Below are 20924 nucleotides of genomic sequence, written 5' to 3' on the forward strand. Positions count from 1 at the left end.
GGGGCGAGGAGCCTCTCTTCCCTGGGGGCTGAGGTGCTTTCCCCCTGCGGGGAGATTAGCAAGCAGTGCCCCACCTGACGGATGGTGGGCAGGGAGCTCTAGGTCAGCGTGGCCGGCACGTCGCACTCCCACACTGCGCATCGGCGCACGATGCTAAATCCAGAGTGAAAACAGGCACCACAGTCCAAGTTGCCACTTCCCCGTTTTCCCCCAGAGAGCTTCCCTGCGGCACAGCACGGCTGCTGCGGTGGCTTTTACGGAGCCGTCTGTACCCAGGGGGGAACCGGCTTTCTGCCTCGGGTGTAAGTGTTCGTGCATTTCCTCATCCTGCCTGGCGATGGGTTCTCCCTGCCACAGCTCCTCGCATGCTGCAAATAACCTGCTAGATTTTGTTAAAGGCCGTGGTCTTTTCTAGGTAAGCACAGGCCCCCTTCTCACAGCCAGGGATGGAGGGGGCTGGGGTGGGCAGGCTGGTGTCTTGCTAAGAACTAGGGCAGGAAGGTGCTTTGGGATGAATGCACCCAGAGCTCCCCAGCAGGCAGAGCGCAGCAGCCTCACCCTGGCTCTGCTGCAGAGCCCCAAGGCTCCCCGGCCAGGGCAGCACACGGGGGCATTAGCGCCCGGTCTCCCTGCACAGCCACAGCCGCCCACCAGCTGCACAGCAAAGGAGGGACAGCCCTGCCCTGGGACCCTCCCCCACCAGGCGCTGGCCCCCCTTCCTCGCCCTGCTCCGAGCCCAGCTCTGACACCCAGGTACAACTCCCTCTCCCCTCCTCTGGTGCCTGCTGCCCCGCCCACCCCTCCCGCAGGGAAGAATTCACAGCCAGACTAGTTCGTCCTCTCCGTTTTATTGCAGTGTAAACACAATAACCCAACCCTGCCATTAAATATAAACCTGGAGCCGAGTCTGGCCCTCGGTCACTTTCTCCTTGGAGACTCACATTGCAGCCCGGCAGCCCCAGCAGCACTGAGTGGGGTCAGCCCCGGGCACTGCCCACTCCCCAGGCACGGCCACCCGGCGAGCTCAGTGCAGAGAGCACCGTTCCTCGGAGAAGCCAGGAGTCAATGCCTGCTCGGAGAAGGGCCCGATCCCAGCGGACGTGTCCCTGCACAGGGCTCTGCCTGCGGCCAATGGGGACAGGGCGTCCGAGGGCTACAGCCTCCTCCCGTCCTGTTAAAATACTGCTGAGGCCAAACCGGCCTGGGTCATGATTCCCATGGGGAGCAGCACACAGTCAATGAATAGAGGGACCCCCGGTCTCCCCTGCACCCACACGTCCTGGGGCCCGATCCCTGTAGGCTTCCCCCTCCCCCCAAAGCCTGGAGTGCTTCGGCCAGCGGGTTATTGCCAGAGCTGCACTGCACTGACATTAATGCCTTATTGCTCCATCCGTACCAGAGAAACCCTCCCCCCACCCCACCCCCGGTCTCCAGCAGCAGGTTCCAGCTGCCCAGAGCCCACGCTGCGCGTTCAGGACAGGAGCCGGCACCCTGAGCTCCCTGGGACACAGAGTCCTGGATCGGGCCCATTATACCCTGCAGCTCTAATCCCTCCTGCCCTGCAGCACCCCAGGGACGCTGTGGGTGCGGGGCTGAGTGACAGGGCAGGAGCACCCCACACCATGCCAAACGGGGCTCTCAGAGCCTCCAACCCCAAGTGGCCAGCACCTGGGGGGCAAAGCCAGGCAATTACTCTTTAAAGCCACGTGCTCCAGGGCCGGAGCCCCCCACCCTGCCAGCCGCAGGAGGGGGAGGGGAGCCTCAGCCCACCGGAGCCAGCGGAGTCCATGGGGCAGAGGGCAAGAGACGGGGTGCTGCACCTTGCTGCGGGATGGAGTCGCATGGCCAGCCCTGTCCCCACAAGTCACTCTACACACATCAACGCCCCACACTCACCAGCACGCAAAGCCCGGCAAAGCTGCACACTGCGGGGCAGGGCCAGGCATCCTGTGCACACAGGAGCAGAGGGTCCACGCTGCTCCAGGAGGTGGCAGCCCCAACATGGCCGATGCGCTGTGTGGAGGAGACAGGGAGAGACCCCAGCCCCACTGCAGTCTCCAGCCTCCTCCACCAGTCACTCTCAGCCTTCCAGGGCATTTCATGGGGCCCTGCCCAGCCCAGAGTCAGGACAAGTGCAAGTGCCAGCCCCCATGAACCCCCCTCCCAGGGGCTGCTCAGTATCACTGCCCCATGAAAAGAGGGGAGAGGGAGACACTGAAACCAGACAGGGTCCAGAGCAGAGCTGGGATCAGAACCCAGGCGGCCTGGCTCCCAGCCCCATCCTCTAACCAGCTCCCAGGTGAGTCTCCCCAGCCCCAGGAGATCACAGGTCCCCTATCAGCACCCCAGCCCAGCCAGTGCCAGCACTAGTCTAGAGCTGATGGTCTGAGCCCATCCCCCACACTCCCCCGCCCCCATCCAGCCCATTGTCTGCAGGGAGGCATTCTGCTGCACCACGCGGGAGGGGGAGAACAACCAGAGCCAGCAGAGCAGGTGGGGCAGGCCGTGGGGAGGCTGGCCGAGCCAGCCCCTCCTGCAGCTCAGGTGCTGTTGCCCTGTTCCTGCTCGAAGAGCACCATGGCCAGCTGAGAGCGGGAGCCCAGCCCCTCCAGGTTGCTCTGCATGCAGCGGTGGTAGATCTCCTCGCTGAGGCGGGGGTTGCAGACGTGCTGCCGGTAGCGCTGCAGCAGGGCGGGCTCCATGGCCCGGAAGACGTGCAGGCTGGAGTACTTGATGAACATGTCGTAGATGTCCAGGGTCTCCAAGATGTCTTCATTCTCTTGCACGTCGCCCGCCATGCGGGTGCGCGCAGCCATGTAGTCGGCGTTGTAGAAGCAGGCCTCGTGGAAGATGTCTCGGTCAAAGCGCCCAGCGTCCCGCATCAGATCCAGGGTGGCGGGCTGCGCCTGGTTGTGGTAAGCGATGGCCGGGTTGTAGCCCTGGAAGTGGATGGGGAAGAAGACCTGCCAGCTGTTGATGGTGTTCATGCGGCAACGGTTCAGGAAGTCAGTGGTAACCTCGGTGTCCACGCTGGCCACGAAGAAAAGCGTGTCCACGGGGTGCTTCTTGGAGATGATGTCCATGACCTTGATCTGGGAGGGCGCGTCTGTCTTGACGCTGATCCAGGGGATCTTCAACTCGGCGTACTTGCGCTCGTACTCTGTGATCCTGGCCTTGACCGGGGCGAAGATGTCGTTCTGTGCCACCTGCTGGGCCTCGAAGGGGTCGTAGATGAAGAGGAAGGTGAGCACGGCATTCTCGCTGCTCTCGAAGGCGGCCGCCGCGTACACCTCCAGGAAGTGGCTAGCGTGGTCCCGGTCATGCGCTGTCAGCGGCAGGATGACATTGATGCGGCTGGCCTCAGTCACGTAGGGCATGGGGATGATCTCCACCTCGCTGAGGGGCCGTACCAGGTGCACACGCTTGACGACCGAGCGGCTGTGCCCCTTCTGCGTCACCACCTCCACCTGCAGGTCCAGCGTGTACTCCATGCCCCGTGTGGGGTCGAAGCGCCGGTACCCGTTCACCAACTGCTGCTTGCGGATGTGCAGCACGGGCTGGTACTTGCGGTTCAGCTCCTCCATGGCCATGGCTACCACGTCGGCCACGTCAGCCATGTCCACGCCGTGCAGCTCGCACTTGGGGGAACCATCCACGCACGAGTACAACTGCTCCTCCGTGAAGTAGTCCCAGCGCAGCACCTCGAAGCGCGTCTTGGGCTGGAACGGGGGTGTGATGCCCACGGGCCATATGGCGCCGTGGTCTCCGTCCGCAGACAGGCTGCTGGTGTTCTGGATCTCCAGCTGCACGAGGAGGGAGGGGAGTTGAAGCAGGAACAAGACACCCTCCACTCCCCCACACCAACCCTCCACGGCTTGGCCTAGCTCCTCCCAGGCACACAGTCACCCCCAGTTTCCTACCAAATCCCAGAGTTTCTAGGGGAGTTCTGTGTGGCTCGAAAGTGTCTCTCTCGCCAGACGAAGTTGGTCCAATAAAAGGTATGACCTCCCCCACCTTGTCACTCCAGGGGACGGGGACGCAGTCTGTTAGCTATGCAAGGACACATTCCCCCACCAGATGGCAGCACCAACCCTTCCAATAAGGAGCTGCGACTATTCCTCAGCCGTCTCTCCCCAAAGTTACACAAACCCTACAGTGACCCCGGCTGGTTGGCCAATCCCCCCAGCTCATCTGCCGTCCCGGGCCCGGCTCCCACCTCCCCCCCGGCGGCCGTCCCAGGCCCGGCTCCCGCCTCCCCCCCTTGGCTGGGTCTTCAGGCTGAGCCCTTCAGGGCAGGGACTGGCTCTGACCATGCCCACCCGGCACGACGGGGCCCGATCCTGAGCGGGGCCTGTGGGCGCTACCATCATATAATGTTTACAAATTCACAGACAGGCCAGAAGGGTCCAACCCCCTCTCCCAGTCTGAGATCCTCCCCAGCAACTCCTGCATCCAGCCTCCCACTCCTGGCTGAGCTGGGGGCAGGACCTTTAGAACTCAGTCTGGTCCCTAGGTGACCTGTGCCAGTGGTTAATTCCCCGCCCCGTTAAACATCTGTGCCTCATTTCTACTCTGAACAGGTCTCACTTCAGCTCCAGCCACTGGGTCTCGCTCTGCCTTGTCTGCTGGATTAGAGACCTCGGTCAGGAGAAATCTACCTGTGTCAGTACTTGTACAGTACGTGTGCCCAAGGCACTTCATAGCCTTCTCTTGGATGAACTGAATAGATTGAGCTGCCTTAGTCTCTCACTGTCAGGCAGCTTTTCAGATCTCAAATCCCTTCTGTAGCTCTTTTCCGAGACCCCGTTTTTCCAATGCTCTGTTTGAAGGGTTGACACCAGAACTGGACACAGTATGCAGTCCTGCTGTCTAACGCCATACACAGAGGGAATACCACCTCCTTGCTTCCACTTGGCATTCCCCTGCTTATACAGCTAGGGATCACGTTCGCCCATTTAGCTACAGCACTGCACTGGGCACTCACGTTCAATTGGTTACCTACCGTGACCCCTAAATCCTGTTCAATGTGTCCAGGATACAGTCCCCATCTCGTAAGTGTGACCTACAGTCTTTTTTCCTAGGTGTATGACCTCGCATTTGGTGGTGTTAAAACATACGTTGTTCATGATCCAGGCCAGGCTGTGTCACAGACCTGTCCCCATCCTTATTTACAACTCAACCCATTTGTGTCATTTGCAGATTTTACCAGCAGTGATTTTATTTGAATTCCACTTCACTGATAAAAGATATTGAATAGCACTGGGCCAAGAACAGAGCCCTGCAGGACCCCAATAGACAGACCCCCAGCGGATGACAATTTCCCATTTAGAATGACTTCTGGAGATCTGTTCACCGGTTTTTAATCCATTTCAGACAGGCTGCATTGATTCTGCGGAGTTTTTTTGTTTAATCAAAAACACCATGTGGGGCTAAAACATGCCTTACAGCATCTCGGTATATCATGGTAACACAGTTACCTTTATCATCGAAACCTGTGATTCAGCCACACACACTCGCAGGCTGGTGCCATGTTGGCTTTTCTCCAGTCCCCAGGTACTTACTCGGTGCTCCAGGATTTGTTACACGTCAAACACTAACAACAGGGACACTCAGAGGGGCCTCTGCATGGCCGTGGGGATTCACAGGCACCGGGAAGGTCAGGGGCCAGGGCATTATCTCCTGAGGCCAGGGCCAAGAGCTCTGGCTTCGGTACAGATAGACACCCAGTCGGGATTCCTGTTACCAGAGCGACTTGCGGCTCCGTCCCAGCCGGCTCAGCGCAGGTGGCACCCGCCCAGCAGAGTTACAGACAATAAAAAGGAGGGGGTTTAAAGTATATCAAGAGCCAAAGGAACCCTACCCATGGAATTGGTCCATGACTAGATGCAAATGGTAGAACTGTCAATGATAATGCGAAAAAGCTGAAGTGTTCAATAAATATTTCTGTTCTGGAGGTGGAAGAAAGCCAGATGATGTCGTCATGTCACATGATGATCAAATACTTTCCATTCCAAGAATAACTCTGGAGATGTTAAACAGCAACTATTACATTCAGACATTTTTAAATCAGCAGGTCTGGATAACCTGCCTTCAAGAGTTTTAGAAGAGCTAGCACAGAAAGTCTCCAGACCATTAAATCTTGATTTTTAACGAGTCATGGAACCCTGGGGAATTTTCGGAGGACCGGCAGAAAGCTATTGTGTTAATATTCAAAAAGGGTAAATGGGATGACCTGAGGAATTATAGGCCTATCTGTCTGACATCAGCCCTAGGCAAAATAATGGGACAGTTGAAACGGGACTCCATTAATAAAGAATTAAAAGAAGGTAATGTAATTAATACCAATCGACATGGGTTTATGGAAAATAGATCTTGTCAGAATAACCATGGTTTTTTTATGAGATTACAAGCTTGGTTGATAACGGTTAGTAAATATATTACATCTACACGGTTCTGTAAGGGGTTTGATTTGGCACCGCGTGACAACTCAATTAATAAACTAGAAAAATACAAAAAAAAAAAAATCAACATGGCCACACGTTAAATGGATTAAAGACTGGCTACTAGGTCTCAAAATGTAATTGTAAATGGGAAATCATCATTGAGCCGGCGTGTTTCTAATGGAGTCCTGCAGGGAACAGTTTATGGCCCTATGCTATTTAGCATGTTTATCAATGGCTTTGAAAAAACAAAATCACAGAAAAAGTTTGCAGATGACAAGAGACTGGGGGAAAAATAAATAAAGAAGAGAGACAAATCATCAATACAGAATGACCTGGATTTCTTGGTAAGCTGGGCGCAAGCAAACAATGCGTTTTTAGTACGGCCAAATGCAAAGACATACATCTAAGAACAAAGAATGTAGCCATACTTACAGAATGGGGAATTGTATCTGGGGAAGCAGCGGGTCGTGGTGGATAACCAGCTGAACATGAGCTCCCAGTGAAATGCTGTGGCCAAAGGGGCTAATGCCATCCTTAGAATATCAAGTAGGAGAAGGGGTATTATATTACCTCTGTATTCGGCACTGGTGCAATGGCTGCTGGAATCCTGTGTCCTATTCTGCTGTTCACAATTCAAGGGTGTTTATAAATTGGAGAGGGTTCAGAGAAGAGCCACAAGAATGATTAACAGAGTGGAAGCCCTGCCTTATAGTGACAGACTCCAGGAGCTTAACAAAAAGAAGGTTAAGGGTGTCTTGATCACGTCTACAAGTACCTACACGGGGAACAGAAATCTGATAGTAGAAGGTTCTTCTATCTAGCAGAGAAAGGTCTAACATGATCCAATGGCTGGAAGTTGAAGCTAGACAAATTCAGCCTAGAAATAAGGTGCACATTTTAAAGTGACAGTAATTACCCACTGGAACTCTTTACCAAGGGTCATGGAAAATTCCCTAGCACCGGAAGTTTTTAAATCAAGACTAGACATTCCTAGAAGATCTGCTCTAGTTCAGCCAGGGACTGTTTCGAGGACATTCTCGGCCTGTGTTATGCAGAGGTCAGAGCATAACCTCCATCACAGGGATCCTTTCTGCCTTTAAAAGAAACAAACGGATGAAACCCTGCAGGAGGAAGGCAGCCAGCAGTGGGTGCACTTGAGCCAGGCAATAGTGCCAGGCTGAGCTCAGAGATCAGGCCAGCCCAGATCCACCAGAGTAACTGCCCGCAGAGAGCATGCTCCGCCACCCTGGCAGGCCCATTCTCCTGGCAGAACCGTCTCTGCCAGGGTCAATCACCAGCACAGAGGGTGAAGGAAGATGCCTGGCCCCTGCGCCAGGGCACAGGCCGTGGGGATTCTGTGCTCTGGCTGCCTCGTTAAGGCAGGTAAAGCAGATTGAGATTGAATGAGACGCCTCCCTGGGGCAAGGTGACGCAAGCCGTAGCCAGGCTGTTCCCTGCCCATCTGACTCAGAGCTCTACACTCTACACTCCCCCTCCCCCGGTGCCAGGCCTCACCTGGAGCTGCTGGATCTCCTGGTAGGTCCTCTCCAGCTCCACCTGGGCAAAGTGCTTGTGCAACCTGTACATCTGGACAGCGTCCAGCACGGGATGGGCAGTGAACGCGCTCTGGAAACGGGGGTCGCTCTCCCGCTCCGGGTCCGTGTTCTTCCCCAGCTCAAAGTACTGGTACCGCAGGCCCTGAACCGGAGAGAGAGGGGGTCAAGCTTGCCCCAAATCACACCCTAATCCCAGCTCCAAGTACTGGTACTGCAGGCCCTGAGATGGGGTTCTACCTGTGTAAACACTTTTTGGTCTCCAGAGGATATCCCACAGTTCCAAAAGTGACCATTCTGGCCAGCAACTCCACTGCTCTGATGCCAGGTAAAGGGACGTCCGCCCCTGCCCCTGTAAGCCCCCGGAAGTTTGAAACTCCCTTTCCCTTTGCTTGTAGATGTGGCGGGGAAAGCAGCCAAACAGCAGGGAAGGGCGATGGAAGTGCTGCTAATGTAAACACTCTGATGCCTGAGGAATTAAGTGAGTACACAAACCAGCGCTTTACTTTCACTGGTTCCCTATCACCGGTGAAACTGACAACACAAAAACTCTGCAAGTGCAGACATACCCTTTGGGTGAGAATTTGCTACTCATACCCAATTTCTTTAGTATATTAAGCTTAGTTTGTGTTTTTGTTTTATTTGCTAGGTAATCTGCTTTGATCCATTTGCTATCCCTTATAATCACTTAAAATCTATCTATTGTAGTTAATAAACTTGGTTTTGTTTTGTCTAAAACCAGTGTGGGGAAAATCATACTTGGGGCATAAAGCTGTGTATATTCCTCTCCACGTTGAGGAAGGGGGCGAATTTCATGAGCTTACGCTGTACAGATCTCCGTGCAGAGCAAGCCGGTATATTTTTGGGTTTGCCCTCTAGAGGGGGGTGTTCACTTGAGTACTGGGCAGTTCCTTAGCTGAGCCTTCCCACGCAGCGCTGATTTCGGCGTGTGTGTTCCTGCAGCGGGGGTGTCCCTACCGGTGTGTGCTGGTAAAGGGCAGGCTGAAGCCTGGGGGGGGGCTTGGCAGGCTGCACAGCAGTATAGTGTAAAGGGAACCCAGCCTGGTGGGTCAGGCGGGCTCAGGGGTACCCCAGTTCCAGGCGGCACCCTGGGGGAAACCCGTCACAGGGCAGAGAGGTCAGTGTGGGGGCAAAGGGGGCAGGGGATCAATGAGAGGGTGAGGGTTGATGGGGCAGAGGGGGCCAATGTGGGGGGTGGGGGTTGATGGGGTCAGGGGGGTCAGTGTGGAGGTGAGGGGGCAGGGGTTGATGGAGGCAGGGAATGAATGAAGGGGTGAGGGTTGATGGGGAGGAGGGGGCCATGGTGGAGGTTGATGGGGGCAGGGAGCCAGGGTGGGGAGTGGAGGTTGATGGGGGCAGGGGGCCAGGGTGGGGGTTGATGGGGTCAGGGGGGGTCAGTGTGGAGGTGAGGGGGCAGGGGTTGATGGAGGCAGGGAATCAATGAAGGAGTAAGGGTTGATTGGAAGGAGGGGGCCAGTGTGGGATTGATTGGGGAAGGGGGCCAGGGTGGGGGTTGATGGGGTCAGGGGGGTCAGTGTGGGGTTGAGGGGCCAGGGGTTGATGGAGGCAGGGAATGAATGAAGGGGTGAGGGTTGATGGGGAGGAGGGGGCCATGGTGGAGGTTGATGGGGGCAGGGGTTGATTGGGTCAGGGGGGTCAGTGTGGGGGTGAGGGGTCAGGGGTTGATGGGGTCAGGGGGGTCAGTGTGGGGTTGAGGGGCCAGGGGTTGATGGAGGCAGGGAATGAATGAAGGGGTGAGGGTTGATTGGAAGGAGGGGGCCAGTGTGGGATTGATTGGGGAAGGGGGCCAGGGTGGGGGTTGATGGGGTCAGGGGGGTCAGTGTGGAGGTGAGGGGGCAGGGGTTGATGGAGGCAGGGAATCAATGAAGGGGTGAGGGTTGATGGGAAGGAGGGGGCCAGTGTGGGATTGATTGGGGCAGGGGGCCAGGGTGGGGGTGGAGGTTGATTGGGTCGGGGGGGCAGTGTGGGGGTGAGGGGGCAGGGGTTGATGGGGTCAGGGGGGGCAGTGTGGAGGTGAGGGGGCAGGGGTTGATGGAGGCAGGGAATCAATGAAGGGGTGAGGGTTGATGGGGAGGAGGGGGCCAGTGTGGGATTGATTGGGGAAGGGGGCCAGGGTGGGGGTTGATGGGGTCAGGGGGGGCAGTGTGGAGGTGAGGGGGCAGGGGTTGATGGAGGCAGGGAATCAATGAAGGGGTGAGGGTTGATTGGAAGGAGGGGGCCATGGTGGAGGTTGATGGGGGCAGGGGGCCAGGGTGGGGGTTGATGAGGTCAGGGGGGTCAGTGTGGAGGTGAGGGGGCAGGGGTTGATGGAGGCAGGGAATCAATGAAGGGGTGAGGGTTGATGGGGAGGAGGGGGCCAGGGTGGGATTGATTGGGGAAGGGGGCCAGGGTGGGGGTTGATGGGGTCAGGGGGGGCAGTGTGGAGGTGAGGGGGCAGGGGTTGATGGAGGCAGGGAATCAATGAAGGGGTGAGGGTTGATTGGAAGGAGGGGGCCATGGTGGAGGTTGATGGGGGCAGGGGGCCAGGGTGGGGGTTGATGAGGTCAGGGGGGTCAGTGTGGAGGTGAGGGGGCAGGGGTTGATGGAGGCAGGGAATCAATGAAGGGGTGAGGGTTGATGGGGAGGAGGGGGCCAGGGTGGGATTGATTGGGGAAGGGGGCCAGGGTGGGGGTTGATGGGGTCAGGGGGGGCAGTGTGGAGGTGAGGGGGCAGGGGTTGATGGAGGCAGGGAATCAATGAAGGGGTGAGGGTTGATTGGAAGGAGGGGGCCATGGTGGAGGTTGATGGGGGCAGGGGGCCAGGGTGGGGGTGGAGGTTGATGGGGTCAGGGGGGTCAGTGTGGAGGTGAGGGGGGAAGGGTTGATGGAGGCAGGGAATCAATGAAGGGGTAAGGGTTGATGGGGAGGAGGGGGCCATGGTGGAGGTTGATGGGGGCAGGGAGCCAGGGTGGGGGTTGATGAGGTCAGGGGGGTCAGTGTGGAGGTGAGGGGGCAGGGGTTGATGGAGGCAGGGAATCAATGAAGGGGTGAGGGTTGATTGGAAGGAGGGGGCCATGGTGGAAGTTGATGGGGGCAGGGGGCCAGGGTGGGGGTGGAGGTTGATGGGGGCAGGGGGGTCAGTGTGGAGGTGAGGGGGCAGGGGTTGATGGAGGCAGGGAATGAATGAAGGGGTGAGGGTTGATGGGGAGGAGGGGGCCATGGTGGAGGTTGATGGGGGCAGGGGGCCAGGGTGGGAGTGGAGGTTGATGGGGGCAGGGGGCCAGGGTGGGGGTTGATGGGGTCAGGGGGGTCAGTGTGGAGGTGAGGGGGCAGGGGTTGATGGAGGCAGGGAATCAATGAAGGGGTAAGGGTTGATGGGGAGGAGGGGGCCATGGTGGAGGTTGATGGGGGCAGGGAGCCAGGGTGGGGGTTGATGAGGTCAGGGGGGTCAGTGTGGAGGTGAGGGGGCAGGGGTTGATGGAGGCAGGGAATCAATGAAGGGGTGAGGGTTGATTGGAAGGAGGGGGCCAGTGTGGGGGTGAGGGGCCAGGGGTTGAAGGAGGCAGGGAATCAATGAAGGGGTGAGGGTTGATTGGAAGGAGGGGGCCAGTGTGGGGGTGAGGGGCCAGGGGTTGATGGAGGCAGGGAATCAATGAAGGGGTGAGGGTTGATGGGGAGGAGGGGGCCAGTGTGGGATTGATTGGGGAAGGGGGCCAGGGTGGGGGCGAGGGGGGCGCTCTGACCTCGTGCTCCTCCACGCAGTTGATTGCCGTGTAGTCGATGATGCAGCGCCCCAGCCACTCGTCGGGCCGGGCGCTCAGGATGTCGTTGCGACAGTTCTCCAGGTGGGGCTGCAGGCGCAGCAGCAGACTGCGGGAGAGCAGGTAGCCGAAGCCACCGTAGCAGTAGCGCCCCTCGGTGTCACCACCAATGAACTCCTCAGGCCGGCCCAGGTAGAGGAGGGTGTCGATGCTGAGGTGGGCGACCAGGCGGCTGACGCGATGGGCCTCCGTGTAGGTGTCGTCCTGCACCAGGTAGAACCAGTCGAAGTCGCCCACGTAGTGGTCCAGCATGTACTTGATGGTCTGGTACATGTTCCAAATGGGCCGCTCATCGCCATGTGTCACCACTGTCATGCCGTGCGGCACCTTGCGGCCCCGCGTGCCCGTGAAGTACACCAGCCGCTCCAGCCGATGCCCCAGTGTGCGGTTCACGGCCACAGCCAGCGTGTTCAGCGTGTTCTTGGAGGTGAGCACGCCCACAAAGAGCCGCTGCCGGATGCCCAGCTCCGTACTGATGTACCGCGTCCTGGAAGGGCAGAGAGTGCATGTCAGGGAGCCTTTTCCCCAGCCCAGGGAACCTGCCACCAGCCAGCCAGGCTCAAACCTGCCCGAGCCCCGCAGGGCTGATCCCGCTGACCATGCGAGTCACGGCACAGCTCTGGATTTCTGGGCTTCTCCCCAAACCACAGATGAGCTGCGTCTGAGCCACTGAGTACGGCTGGATTCAGGCAGGGCACTGCTGTGAGGAAGCTTGCAGAGATGCAGGGGTGCGGGGCAGAGGGGTAGGTGATGACCAGCTATCCCCATCTCTGCCCAGCAGGGGTCCTTCCAGGGCAGGATACATTCAGGGCAAGGGCTGGGGAGTGGGAGACTAGGGGCTGGGTGGGGGCAGGATACACAGCAAGTCCCCAGCCAGAGCCACAAGCCCCTTCCCCCCATGGCATCCCCTCACAACACCAGCGAGCTACCCTGTTCTCACAGCCTGGGCCTGGTGCAGAACCCCTCCCACAGTCCCCAATGCCGCTGTGACCTCGGCTGCCCTTCGCCACCTTCTCCCGTCTGCAGAGAGCGCCGCCCTGGCTAGCCCTGCTCCTGTCTGGCACGTTTCCTGCACAGCTCTCAAAGCGGTTCACAAGGACGTCAGCGTCACCAACCCCATCGTAGGGATGGGCAGTGACTGGCCCCAGAGCACCCAGCAGGCCAGTAGCAGAGCCAGGAAGAGAACCCAGAGCTCCTGCATCCCAGTCCAGTGCTCTGCACATTGGGCCACACCCACTAATCCCCCAGCCACGCCTGCAGGGGCCCCTCGTGTGTCTGAGACCCCCAGGACTCCCACACTGACACAGGGGCAGCCAATGGTCCCTCCCACCAGCCCGGCACAGAGACTGCCCCAGCACAGATACCCAATACGTGCCCTCACCAGGTCTCAGCTTCAGCTCCAAGCATGGAGATTCCCTCCCCGCAGAGAATGTCATGGCACCAAGAGAATTGCGGGGGTGAATAGCTGGGGCAGAGGTAAGTGAGGGGACATCCCAGGTTATGGGGAACCCCAGCAGAACCCCCATGAACTAAGGACTCTCACAAGCCTCCAAGCATCAGGCATGTTTTCTCGACCCACCTCCTCCAATGCACTCACAGCAACAGGCACATTTATATTATTAAAATAGACCCAAATCCAGACTCCCCGCAGCACATGCCCCTTCCCTTGGGGAGCGGACAAGAGAACGAACACGTGGCAGATGTGGAGTCACTTGGCTGAATGCCCCACTGGAAGGGGCCCAGATGCAGCAGGGACAAGCACAGTATAAAACCTATACAGACCAGAACAGCCGACAGCCAGCCTTCGGATGGGCCTCTCTGGTCCTCCAGAACCCCCTCCCCTGCCCAGGGGACATCCCAGCCCTCTGCAGCTCCAGCAGCCACATGGTGCTCTAAAGAGGCTAATTCCTAATTCCCCACACAGGAGCAGGATAAGGCAGGGTGAGGCCCGGAAGAGGGATGTGTGTGAGCATGTGTCCTCCCAGCTCTGCAGCGGGTGGCCCCGGGATATATGTCGTGGGTGGAGAGAAAGGGAGTTTGCTGACCACGCTTCTCCTTCCCTCCCCCGAACCAGCATCCAGGAAGGGGGACATGACCTGCCTTGGTCCCAGAGGTTAAGGAACGTGCCACACACAGGGCGACACAGACACCATGGGCCCGGGCAGCACCAACCCAGCCACTGCTAACCCAGGCTTCCCGTTGCCGCCACAGGCCTGGCCTGTGACACATGCTGCAACCCACAACTGTGCCAAGGGGGCCCGAGCCAGGTCCCCGTCTGTGCCAGGGAGCCGCTATGCAGAGCCCACTGGACTGCAGGAGGGGTGGGATATGCTCCCCTGCTGACAGGGCACCACAGCACCCCGAACAAACCCTTCTTGGGAGGGAGCAGGGTGCAGCTTGAGTGGAGCAAAGCAGCTGCATGTCCTGGGATGGAGACCCCCACCGGCCTCGGTGGGTGCAGAAGTTTGCTGTTGGCAACATGGGGCAGCCCAGGAGAGTCTCTGGATAGGGCATACATGCAGCAAAGCTGCCCCCTGGTCACGCACCAGGGCTCCCACATTCAATGGAGCACACGCCAGGGCGGACACAAGGCCCAGGGGAAGCTCTGGGACAGCTCCCCACCCGCCCCAGGGCATTGGTAAGGGACAGGCCTACGCGCCCGATTCCAGTGGGCCCTGCACACCAGCCAGCCCCACTCAGGCAGGGCCAAGGGTGGGTCACAGCTCCACAGTCCCGCCCACTCAGCTGGGGGCTGTTCCTTATGGATGGCTGCAGAGAGCGCCCTGATTAGTGCACCAGGGTTGTGCAGACCCAGAGCCGGGTGGGCCCTGCCCCATAGAGCTCAGTCTAATTAGGCAGCTGGGTGTGCAATGGGGGAGGGTGGCGGTAGCAAGAGGCTCAGCTCAAGGGTCCCAAACCTATAAACCCAGCTCTCCTAGTTGCCACGTGGCTCACACCAACTGGCAGGCCCATGACAGGGCAGCTGCACCACTGGCGGGCACTGACGGGAGGATGCCGGGCAGGGCAAGGAGAGGTTCTGCGAGATGCGGCGGGTAAGGCTGGCGCAGCAGAGGTGTGATGAACATGAGGCAGCCCCAAAGGAGGTGAGACCGAGAGGCCTGAACTTATAGGCAAACAACACAGGAATGCAGGGGCAAGATTAGAAAGGCAAAGGCACAAAATGAGCTCAAACTAGAAGTCTGAAGGAATGCCTAACATAGTGAATGCTAAGGGGAAGGGGGTAGGTTTAGCAGATAAAATAAAAAAAGAACAAGTTAAAAAATCACTTAGAAAAGTTAGATGCCTGCAAGTCACCAGGGCCTGATGAAATGCATCCCAGAATACTCAAGGAGCTAATAGAGGAGGTATCTGAGCCTCTAGTTATTATCTTTGGAAAATCATGGGAGACGGGAGAGATTCCAGAAGACTGGAAAAGGGCAAATATAGTGCCCATCTATAAAAAGGGAAATAAAAACGACCCAGGAAACTACAGACCAGTTAGTTTAACTTCTGTGCCAGGGAAGATAATGGTGTGAGTAATTACGGAAATCATCTGCAAACACTTGGAAGGTGGTAAGGTGATAGGGAATAGCCAGCATGGATTTGTAAAGAACCAAACCTGTCAAACCAAACCAATCTGATAGCTTTCTTTAATAGGATAACGAGTCTTGTGGATAAGGGAGAAGCGGTGGATGTAGCATACCTAGACTTTAGTAAGGCATTTGATACAGTCTGGCATGATATTCTTATCGATAAACTAGGCAAATACAATTTAGATGGGGCTACTATAAGGTGGGTGCATAACTGGCTGGATAACCGTACTCAGAGAGTTGTTGTTAATGGTTCCCAAACCTGCTGGAAAGGCATAACAAATGGGGTTCCGCCGGGGTCTGTTTTGAGACCGGCTCTGTTCAATATCTTCATTAACGACTTAGATATTGGCATAGAAAGTAGGCTTATTAAGTTTGCGGATGATACCAAACTGGGAGGGATTGCAACTGCTTTGAAGGACAAGGTCATAATTCAAAATGATCTGGACAAATTGGAGAAATGGTCTGAGGTAAACAGGATGAAGTTTAACAAAGACAAATGCAAAGTGCTCCACTTAGGAAGGAAAAATCAGTTTTACACATACAGAATGGGAAGAGACTGTCTAGGAAGGAGTACGGCAGAAAGGGATCTAGGGGTTATAGTGGGCCACAAGCTAAATATGAGTCAACAGTGTGATGCTGTTGCAAAAAAAGCAAACATGATTCTGGGATGTATTAACAGGTGTGTTGTGAGCAAGGCACAAGAAGTCATTCTTCTGCTCTACTCTGCTCTGGTTAGGCCTCAACTGGAGTATTGTGTCCAGTTCTGGGCACCGCATTTCAAGAAAGATGTGGAGAAATTGGAGAGGGTCCAGAGAAGAGCAACAAGAATGATTAAAGGTCTTGAGAACATGACCTATGAAGGAAGGCTGAAAGAATTGGGTTTGTTTAGTTTGAAAAAGAGAAGACTGAGAGGGGACATGATAGCAGTTTTCAGGTATCTAAAAGGGTGTCATAAGGAGGAGGGAGAAAACTTGTTCACCTTAGCCTCTAAGGATAGAACAAGAAGCAATGGGCTTAAACTGCAACAAGGGAGGTTTAGGTTGGACATTAGGAAAAAGTTCCTAACTGTCAGGGTGGTTAAACACTGGAATAAATTGCCTAGGGAGGTTGTGGAATCTCCATCTCTGGAGATATTTAAGAGTAGGTTAGATAAATGTCTATCCGGGATGGTCTAGATAGTATTTGGTCCTGCCATGAGGGCAGGGGACTGGACTCGATGACCTCTCGAGGTCCCTTCCAGCCCTAGAATCTATGAAACTTGCTGCAGCAGAGAAGGGGCAGCTGGGGATGGGACCCGGTCTGCTTGGTGGGAAGATATTGGCAGACCCCTGATGAGGTGCAGGGAGGGGAGGGGCTCTCCACAGCCCAGCAGCAATGGCACCTCCTCACCACTAAGCCCACATTTCAGGCAGGAATCCCAGCTCCAGGGCAGCTTTTTGCCCATGGAAAGGATCTGAGCACAGCAAGGTCCCAGAGCCCCCATTCTGCTACCCCTGCCCCATGCATTTCCCACCCCCCACCATCCAGACACCTGCTTTGCTGCAGCTCCCCCTTGCTAGGAGACCCATCCCACACAGAGTGAACTGTGTCAAGTCACAGTCCTACAGCTCAAAAGAGACGAGCTCTGGCATCCCGCTGCCCACGCAGCACCAGCACTGGGGGAGACACCAGAGACCCACTCCTGCAGCGTGAGTCACTGACAGCTTTTTCCTGCCCATGGAGGGGGGCAGCTGGGCTCTGCTCTCCCCAAGCACCCACCCAATCACAGGGCCTCTGCTGTTCTCCAAGTGGGAGGATTTCAGCTCCTGAGCCCAGGGCACTGGACCCAGAGCCCAAACGTGGGAGGCTGTGAAAGGCAGTGCCAGCACGAAAGGCGCCTGAAGCCTGTGAAAAGGGTGAGAGAGAGCTGGTCTCAGTGCTGGCTGCTGGGGGGCCCAACCCCACTCACAGCAGCCCCAGCCAGAGCTGCGTGATTCTCACATCACTCGGGTTTTAATCAATGCAGTGCAGCCAAGAGACAGGAAATCACCCCATGCTGCTGCCTCCCGCACAGTGGCCTCATTCAGCCCCTCCACTTCCCGCCCTCTCGCCTCCTCCAGGGGACAAGAGGGCTCGTTCTCTGGCCCATTCCCTGGGCGCTCTGTGCTGCACCCTGCCGGGGCCCCAGCACTGCCAAGCGCTGAGCCCAGGGACCAGCTCCTGCAGTCACTCACCCTGTTCTCTGTAGCACCTGGATGTCCACAAAGGCCTCCCATCCAAATACTGACCAGGCCAACCCTGTTTAGCTTGGGATATTGCAGCCCTAGGTGGAATGACCTCAAACCACCACAGGGCAAGTTGACATTAGATAAGAGAAAAAGCTTCCTAATAGAGAGAACAAGTCAACAATGGGGCAGGCGCCAGGCCAGGAAACATGTGATAAGGCAAGGCACTGGGGCAAGAACAGTCTGAGAACGCAGAGGAGCAGCACTGGGAACAGGGGTACTGCCAGCTCGGCCAGCAGTGGCTGTGCACAGCCAGGTTGCTCCCAAAGGAAACTATTTCTGCAGAAAGACTTCCTGAGCGGCAGGAGCAGAGACCTGCGCTCTCCCGGAAGGGCCAATAAACCGTTGAACCAGTCAGTCTCACTGAGCAGATGGAGGCAGCACATCCAGCCAGCCGGCAGCACTCACCCTGCTGAGCCACAGCTGAAGCCCAACCCCTTCAGGGCCCCTTCTGCATCGAGTCGGAGCCCCATATTTGCCCATGGTGTCCCCACTGACTGCTCCAAGCCAGCATGCAAGCTGCACCAGTATGAACCACCACAGCAGCCACTGCCCTAGGGACAAGCTACATGCCACCACCTAGGCACTTCTCCCCCAGACCCACAGCATCACCCTTGCGCTTCACATTCGAGGCAGCTGTACCATGGTTCTGTAACAGACCTTGCCCAGTGCAGCAGTTCTGAGCTTCCCCCTGCCCCAGGCCCCCCATTTAAGGTCACTCCCCATTACCCCAATCCCTGTACTATGATGGGCCGTGGGACACGGGACGAAAGCTGCTGGGTGTCTGGCTGTGGAGCTGGTATGAAATGGGCTGGAGAACAGCAGGGCCAGGGCCAGGGCCAGGCTGCTGCCAATTACTTTCCAGGGGGCAGACCTGTCACTCACCACCACCCCCCCTCATCTCTCCTGGTGAGCTCTGTCTCCTTGCAGTGGCTGTTCCGTTCAAGGAAGGCAGCCTCAGGGTGCTTGGCACACCCGCTCCCCACCCTACGGCACCGGGGAGCCAGACTCATCAGGCACCTGTACCAATTCGCCTCAGCATCCCCTGCTGTGCCCTCTGCCCCACGGGGTTTGGGCTGGCCCAGCCTGGGCACGGAGCACCCCAGCGCCGGGCGCAGCAAGTGCCATTGGATGGTAAGCGAAGGTGCCAGCGCCCCAGAGCCTGACTCGTATACGGGGGGGGGGGGGGGGGGGAAGGACAGCCCTGGGGGCACTGGGTGCATGGGGGCTGCAGGACGCCTGGCAGGGGAGGCTCCATCTATGACACGGATGGTGAGCGGAGCTGGCCCCCCTCACTTGTGACTTCATAAACCCCCCCTCCCAACCCACAGCCCCCCCATCTTCCCATGGCCTCTCAACCTCCATCCCCCCACCCACAACCTCCATCTTCACACAGCCCCCCAACCCACAGATCCCCTCAACCCACACACCCCCAACACAACTCAACCCACAGCCCCATGTCCCCTGGCCCCCCCACCCTACATCTCCATCCCCCCAACCCACAGCCCTCCATCTTTCCTCAGCCCCTCAACCCACATCCCCCACAGATCCCCTCAACCCACAGCCCCCCCAACAACTCAATCCACAGCCCCCCATCTCTCCCCCAACCCACATCCCCCCATCTTCCCATGGCCTCTCAACCTCCATCCCCCCACCCACAACCTCCATCTTCACACAGCCCCCCAACCCACAGATCCCCTCAACCCACAGCCCCCCCAACTCAATCCACAGCCCCATGTCCCCTGGCCCCCCCACCCCTCCATCTTTCCTCAGCCCCTCAACCCACATCCCCCACAGATCCCCTCAACCCACAGCCCCCCATCTCTCCCCCAACCCACATCCCCCCATCTTCCCATGGCCTCTCAACCCACATCCCCCCAACAACCCTCCATCTTCACACAGCCCCCAACCCACAGATCCCCTCACCCCACATCCCCCCAACTCAACCCACAGCCCCCCCATGTCCCCTGCCCCCCCACCCTACATCTCCCCCAACCCCCAACCCACAGCCCCCCCCATGCCCCCTGCCCCCCAATACATCTCCCCCACCCCCAACCCACAGCCCCCACAGATCCCCTCAACCCACAGCCCCCCAACAACTCACCCCACAGCCCCCCCATGTCCCCTGGCCCCCCCATACATCTCCCCACCCCCAACCCCCCATCTCCCCATCTCCCCACAGCCCCCCCGCACCTGACGGCCTTGCTGGCGGCGCGCGCGGGCGCGGCGGGCCGGGCGGGCAGCACGCGCGGCTCCCAGGCGGCGGCGGGCGGCGGTTGGCGGGCGGGGCCGGCGCGCGGCGGGGAGGCGGGGCGGCGCGCGGCGCGCGGCCCGCAGGGCGCCTGGCCCCAGCCGGCGCTGAGCAGACTGAGCGTCAGCCCCAGCGACACCCCGAGGGCCACGGGCGCCGCGGGCCGCAGCAGCGGCAGCAGCAGCGAGAGGCGCATGGCGGGTGCGACGTGTCCGCGCGCGCCCCGCGCCAGCAGCGCCGCGTCACCGCCCGCCCGCCAATCCCCGCCCGGCGCGCGCCCGCCAATCCCCGCCCGGCGCGGCATCACCGCCCGCCCGCCAATCCCCGCCCGGCCCGCGCCCGCCAATCCCCGCCCAGCGCCGCGTCACCGCCCGCCCGCCAATCCCCGCCCGGCGCGGCATCACCGCCCGCCCGCCAATCCCCGCCCGGCGCGCGCCCGCCAATCCCCGCCCGGCGCGGCATCACCGCGGGCGGGGCTTCCGCGGGAGGGGCGGGGCCTCGCTGCGCTGCGCTGCCTGGGGGGTCCCGCAACGCGCAGGCTCCTCCCGGCCCCTCCCTCGGGGGCAGAGAGGGGGGTGGGTCTGGATGGGCCCGTGGGAGGGGGGGCAGAGGGGCGAGCCAGGCATGGGCTGCTTGGGGCCGGGCGGGGCTGGATGGGCCCATGGGGGGAGGGGGTTGGCTGGGGGGCAGAGGGGCCAGGTGGGAATGGGCTGCTTGGGGCAGAGCGGGGGGTTAGGCCTGGGGGGGCTGGATGGGCCCATGGGGGGAGGGGGTTGGCTGGGGGGCAGAGGGGCGAGCCAGGCATGGGCTGTTCGGGGCAGAGCGGGAGTTAGGCCTGGGGGGGTGGTGGCTGGGCCCATGGGGGGAGGGGGTTGGCTGGGGGGCAGAGGGGCCAGGTGGGAATGGGCTGCTTGGGGCAGAGCGGGGGGTGGGCCTGGGCCCATGGGTGGAAGGGGTTGGCTGGGGGGCAGAGGGGCGA

General features: G+C 58.8%; 1 protein-coding gene across 1 annotated transcript; it reads right to left on the reverse strand.

Annotated features, from left to right (window-relative positions):
- Positions 1 to 832: 832 nt before the first annotated feature.
- Positions 833 to 20177, reverse strand: CHPF (chondroitin polymerizing factor). Its single transcript, XM_065561320.1, has 4 exons — positions 19888 to 20177; positions 11760 to 12324; positions 7959 to 8141; positions 833 to 3803 (listed from the first exon to the last, which is right to left on the reverse strand). The coding sequence occupies exons 1-4, from the start codon at positions 20139 to 20141 to the stop codon at positions 2541 to 2543; spliced, it is 2265 nt and encodes a 754-aa protein (XP_065417392.1). The 5' UTR covers positions 20142 to 20177; the 3' UTR covers positions 833 to 2540.
- Between the last annotated feature and the right edge of the window lie 747 nt (positions 20178 to 20924).

This window comes from Chrysemys picta, chromosome 11 (genome assembly GCF_011386835.1).
Source record: "Chrysemys picta bellii isolate R12L10 chromosome 11, ASM1138683v2, whole genome shotgun sequence".
Lineage (NCBI taxonomy): Eukaryota > Metazoa > Chordata > Testudines > Emydidae > Chrysemys > Chrysemys picta.